The sequence below is a fragment of the Procambarus clarkii genome, chromosome 47, assembly GCF_040958095.1.
Source record: "Procambarus clarkii isolate CNS0578487 chromosome 47, FALCON_Pclarkii_2.0, whole genome shotgun sequence".
Lineage (NCBI taxonomy): Eukaryota > Metazoa > Arthropoda > Malacostraca > Decapoda > Cambaridae > Procambarus > Procambarus clarkii.
In genome coordinates this window covers 21,651,503-21,657,497 of record NC_091196.1, presented here as the reverse complement: position 1 = coordinate 21,657,497, position 5,995 = coordinate 21,651,503, and the positions used below count along the sequence as shown (strand labels likewise).

Below are 5,995 nucleotides of genomic sequence, written 5' to 3'. Positions count from 1 at the left end.
TCGACAGCAGCGGTTGTGCAACTTTATATGAAACAAAAGTTCACTGTCATCTAGAGTATGCACCACTCTCCTGGAGAGCCTGCCCCAACCCATAATTATGTGAGTCCTGTACAAGGTAGAACACTGTATGAGAAGAATCATCTTTAATTTTGATTTGGTCTGGTTGAGCTGGTCAGTACATCAGAGCTTAAACGCTGGGAGACATGTTGGCGGCGTTACTGCTAGACATAAGGCCATGTTCTCAAGGTTTACCACCTGGCCCAACTTTATGGACAGCTAGTAGTTGGAAGCCACAACACAAGACGCTCAGCCATCACCAGCCTCATGCTGGCTGAGCCATCCTCAAGAACATCACTTCATCAGCGATCATTCATGCCTTGGCTGACACGCATGTGCAACGTGTACACTTAACACGTGATACTTGTGAAATCTGTCCAGCCAGCCATGGGAAGGCTCTAGTGTCGGGGTGGCGTAAGGTCGGGGTGGTGTAAGGTCGGGGTGGTGTAAGGTCGGGGTGGTGTAAGGTCGGGGTGGTGTAAGGTCGGGGTAGCGTAGTGTCGGGGTGGCGTGAGGTCGGGGTGGTGTAAGGTCGGGGTGGTGTAAGGTCGGGGTGGTGTAAGGTCGGGGTGGTGTAAGGTCGGGGTGGTGTAAGGTCGGGGTAGCGTAGTGTCGGGGTGGCGTGAGGTCGGGGTGGCGTGAGGTCGGGGTGGTGTAAGGTCGGGGTGGTGTAAGGTCGGGGTGGTGTAAGGTCGGGGTGGCGTAAGGTCGGGGTAGCGTAGTGTCGGGGTGGCGTGAGGTCGGGGTGGCGTGAGGCCGGGGTGGCGTGAGGTCGGGGTGGCGTGAGGTCGGGGTGGCGTAAGGTCGGGGTGGTGTAAGGTCGGGGTAGCGTAGTGTCGGGGTGGCGTGAGGTCGGGGTGGTGTAAGGTCGGGGTGGCGTGAGGTCGGGGTGGTGTAAGGTCGGGGTGGCGTAAGGTCGGGGTGGCGTGAGGTCGGGGTGGTGTAAGGTCGGGGTGGCGTAAGGTCGGGGTGGCGTGAGGTCGGGGTGGTGTAAGGTCGGGGTGGCGTAAGGTCGGGGTAGCGTAGTGTCGGGGTGGCGTGAGGTCGGGGTGGCGTAAGGTCGGGGTAGCGTAGTGTCGGGGTGGCGTAAGGTCGGGGTGGCGTGAGGTCGGGGTGGCGTAAGGTCGGGGTGGCGTAAGGTCGGGGTGGCGTAAGGTCGGGGTGGCGTAAGGTCGGGGTGGCGTGAGGTCGGGGTGGCGTAAGGTCGGGGTGGCGTAAGGTCGGGTCCAATAAGCGTGAATTAAACAAGCTCAACATCCAACAACAACTGTATGGGCACACAATACCTGTAAAAAATGCTTCGCCATTCAGATAAAACAAAAACTGGTAAACACAAAAATCAATTCAATGGTAAAGCAAATAAAACTGAGTGTAAAATTGATTACAAACTGGCGGGAAGGACCAGGTTGGCTGCCTATACAAGGAGTAAAGGGTAACTGGGGAGCCGGTCGGCCGAGCGGACAGCACACTGGACTTGTGATCCTGTGGTCCCGGGTTCGATCCCGGGCGCCGGAGAGAAACAATGGGCAGAGTTTCTTTCACCCTATGCCCCTGTTACCTAGCAGTAAAATAGGTGCCTGGGTGTTAGTCAGCTGTCACGGGCTGCTTCCTAAGGGTGGAGGCCTGGTCGAGGACCGGGCCGCGGGGACACTAAAAAGCCCCGAAATCATCTCAAGATAACGTCAAGATAACTGACGAAGGTTGACTAGGTAAGCAAGGGGTATTAATTAGACACAATCATTTACACAGTGACAAACACAACATGTTAAAACTCAAATACAGCAAAACTCACGAACAAACATGAACGGGATAAACAGACTACAATGTGTTTGCAGGTAAACTGAGCTGATAAAACTTAGAAAAAGTGGTTGACTTAATATCCCGGTATTAAAAAGTACTGTCGGCCGTGCTCCTGACATTTGACGCCACGTTGAGAACGTGGAAGAAGAAAACATGTATAGCTGCAGCATCATATTTCCCCCGGAGGTAATGCATTAACAACGGTGTCCACCTGGCCTCAACCGCAACTGAGCTGGCCTTGACTGAGCTGATTGATTACCTGCCTACATGGCTTGCTGCCTATCTACCTGGCTTACTCCCTTCCTGCTTGGCATACTATTTAATGTTTGGCTTGTTGCCTCACCCACCTGGCTTGCTGCCAGTTTACCTACTTAATTTACTGCTGGCCTGCCTACTAGGGACACACAACACGGTAGAGGATAGTCACAGTGCCTTGAGCTTTGCTCTACCTGTGACAGGTCATGTGTGAAGGGCAGGAAGGCTCCGACGGTCTCCTGTCGGCGACGAAGCGTCCCGTCTCTGCAGTGAAAAGTGTTTCAGCTATACAAAACCGGATCCATTGCATTTGATCTAACTCGCTGCAACACCTGCAAGATATTGACACAGGACGCATATGTGTCACCTTGCACATCGTGTCTGCTGTTGAAAAATAGGGCAACACATAAGCATGTTGTACGGATTAAAGTTTGATCCATTATCGACCCATTATTCTCGGCTCACAGGACACCACTTTAAACACACGTGTAGTTATCTTGAGATGATTTCGGGGCTTTTTAGTGTCCCCGCGGCCCGGTCCTCGACCAGGCCCCCCACCCCCAGGAAGCAGCCCGTGACAGCTGACTAACACCCAGGTACCTATTTTACTGCTAGGTAACAGGGGCATAGGGTGAAAGAAACTCTGCCCATTGTTTCTCGCCGGCGCCCGGGATCGAACCCGGGACCACAGGATCACAAGTCCAGCGTGCTGTCCATTCGGCCGACCAGCTCCCTGTGTATGGCTTAATCTTAATCTTAATCTTAATAGTATGGCGACCAGTGTATGGCTTAATCTTAAAATACTTGCTATGATAATTATACGGAAGTAATTAGTTCAAGTATTCAGAAATAACAAATGACACTTGTTAGCTGGCTTAGAGCTCTTCCACCCATAGCTGATCTTACGCCTTACGCTACTAGTTTTTCCTTGAATACGACACTTCAATCGGTTTACAACCAGGTTCTCAATTGCTTCTGGGTGAATTGGAGCGAACAATTCATCATATAGCATATGCCATCCTAACACCACTGGACCTTGAAATAATCATAGACAGTATGTCCATGCTCTCTTTACCAGGCTTTAATTTATGGAATTCCATATATATATCAATAATAGTAATAAAGCTACTTTCACAGGCCCTTAACATTATATGGAGACGGTTCTTAGATACGAACCGTCTATTTTAGTCCCCTAATGTGCTTCCAATACCAACAAATCTTCAAAATGTTTTGATATTCAGGTTACGCCCCTGGTGAACCTGTGTCTGCAGGCACAGTGTATGCAAAATCATCTGAAGTCTTCAAAGAAAAACTGACTTACAAATGTTATGGTAAAGAAATGGATTCATATGCACGAAAATCAGCAGAGATGTTCAGGACGCAATGAATCGATAACACAGGAACGAGCACAAACATATATATATAAGCACCCACACACACTGGAGCGCGCTCACCAAAGTGCGAACACAACTTTGATTCGAACTCCTGGTTCAACCTCGACGACGAGGGGGAGGGAATTATCAAGGGAAAGCGCCAAGTCATTAAAACTGGAACGTTTGGACACGTGCTCCGTCTAAGCTTAGGCCGCCTGATCACCTGGCGAGATTTAATGCAATGGGTCTCTATACAGCCGTCAGATATTCTTATTCAACGGTCCGGATTGTTACGACGTCTGACGCATTTATCGCCTGAAGTCACAGGCAAGTTGATAAATTTTAAAAGTTTTTTGGCTGATTCTTCGGGCAGAGCGACGGTATCCGGCGCCGGCTTGGCCAATAGGTAGCAGGAGTTGGCGGGTCTTGGTGAGCTGAAATTGAAATTGAAATAAGTTTATTGAGGTGAAATACACACAAAGGGATGAGGTAGCTCAAGCTATTCTCACCCCGTTCAGTACATCGTGTTAAATTTTGGTGAGTTCGTGGTGTGCCCTCAGGACGTGGTGGGCTGCTGACTTTTGCCCTGCCAGAGGGCACTGGAAGAAGTGCTTTTTTGCCCATTTGGGTACAAGTTTAGGAGGGGCCGTGTTTATGCCTTGACTTCCCAGTATTCTCTGTGAGGTAGAGTCCGGTGCTTGCCTCCCTGAGAGACTCCTGTGTTCTCCAATCACCTGGTCATATGAGGTGGTAGAGTGTGGTTGTGGTGGAGTGTGGTGGTGCTGGAGTGTTGTGGTGCACGGGAGCACTGTACACCTGGGACTAGATTCACGAAGCAGTTACGAAAGCACTTACGAACCTGTACATCTTTTCTCAATCTTTGGCGGCTTTGTTTTCAATTATTTAACAGTTAATGAACTCCGAAGCACCAGGAGGCTGTTTATAACAATAACAACAGTTGATTGGCAAGTTTTCATGCTTGTAAACTGTTCAATAAATGTAACCAAAGCCGTCAATGATTGAGGAAAGATGTACACGTTCGTAAGTGCTTGCGTAAGTGCTTTCGTGAATCTGGCCCCTGGTCATATGAGGCGGTGGTGTCTGGGGTGTTGTGACGCTTGTTTACCCTTGATGCTATATAATGCCAATGCTGTAATTAACAAACGAGAGATATGATTATAATTTCAATAGCTATAACCTTCTTCCCCGAAACTATTCCCCACTTTTCTCCTGGATGATGCCTCTACATCCAGTGATAGTGGTAGTGTATGTATACATGCTCGACACGGTTATTCGTATTCATATCATTCATTGTATAATTTAACATATGTTTGGCAACGTAATTCTTGGTAGTTAGAAGTCAACGTATTCAACAATGTTGCTCCTTTGCATTCCCTATTCATCTGCATCGAGGCTGTGGGTCAAAGGTCAACATGTTCCTTACCGAAACATTTAATTTAGCTGCCACACATCAATCACTCAAGCCAATCAGCTTACACGGCACTTAAGATATATACATTATTTGGTGAGATAATCACCCCCCTTTTTTGTACTCCTTATCGTTTGCCCATTTACTATCAAGATTGATATAACGCGCCCCCATGCTTCTTCATGCTTACCTTCGTAGACGGGCAGGAAAGGGCGGCCCACGTTGAACACTCTCAGCAGAAAATATGGTTGCTTGCGCACTGGCAACATTCCCGGCACGTCTGCATTCTTTTCCCTGTGTTATCACGTGAAGTGGCGCTGGTAGAGGCGGGGAGGCGGCGTGTCCGACGGGGTGATGGTGGACAGACAATGGCAAGGGCAGCTAGCCTCACCCCCACCATCACCACCTGCAGCCCCGCACTGCCACTCACACCTTTTGTAACCCTTTACTAACAGTGAGGAGATTGTCACCACTGGCAACATTAATACACCCACCTGCATTAATGGCTGCACTCTCAACTAATGCGCCTCATCTTATATGCTATATTCTGCAACGTACAAAATAAGTGGTACTATGAATTGTAGCGGCTCACAAATGTCCACGGTTTTTATGCGTAGGTTAGGTTAGGTTAGGTTAGGGTGGCTTGGATTTGTGCATTCTAGTCCCCCTTATGTTGTATATTGTGGCAAATCAAGAGAATGGCGTGCACCATTACCAGCAGCACTCATAATATTAGGAACAGAAACTGTTAAAACTATTATTTGCAAAGTTAGCAACAACATTAACATCACCGTCACTTACAGTAAGATAAAATGAGTAATCCTAGCGACTTGGTGACCAGCAGCAGCAGTAGATGGCAGCCTTGCATGAGCATCAGAGACTGGGAGAGGGATTAAGAGTGTCAGCGCCGCCAGCAGGAGGAGGACGTCTGGGCAGGGGGAGAGTAACGTGTGCACCATGCACCGTACACGTGCGTATGCGGGAATGGACGTGACCTCCATGTGATCGCCAGTCCAGCCACGCCCACCAACGCCTCCCTCATGCCCCTGACACAACCACTGATGGTGATCACTCTCGTGGC

At 49.2% G+C, this 5,995-nt stretch overlaps 1 protein-coding gene across 1 annotated transcript; it reads right to left on the bottom strand.

The window, feature by feature from the left end:
* Positions 1 to 366: 366 nt before the first annotated feature.
* LOC123763087 (uncharacterized) lies at positions 367 to 1,314 on the bottom strand. Its single transcript, XM_045750035.2, has one exon. It carries the CDS (start codon positions 1,312 to 1,314, stop codon positions 367 to 369), a length of 948 nt encoding a protein of 315 aa, XP_045605991.2.
* Positions 1,315 to 5,995: the final 4,681 nt, after the last annotated feature.

Excerpts from the sequence above, each read along its gene's own strand:
- LOC123763087 (XM_045750035.2), bottom strand. The coding sequence starts at position 1,314 with ATGTTGAGCTTGTTTAATTCACGCTTATTGGACCCGACCTTACGCCAC.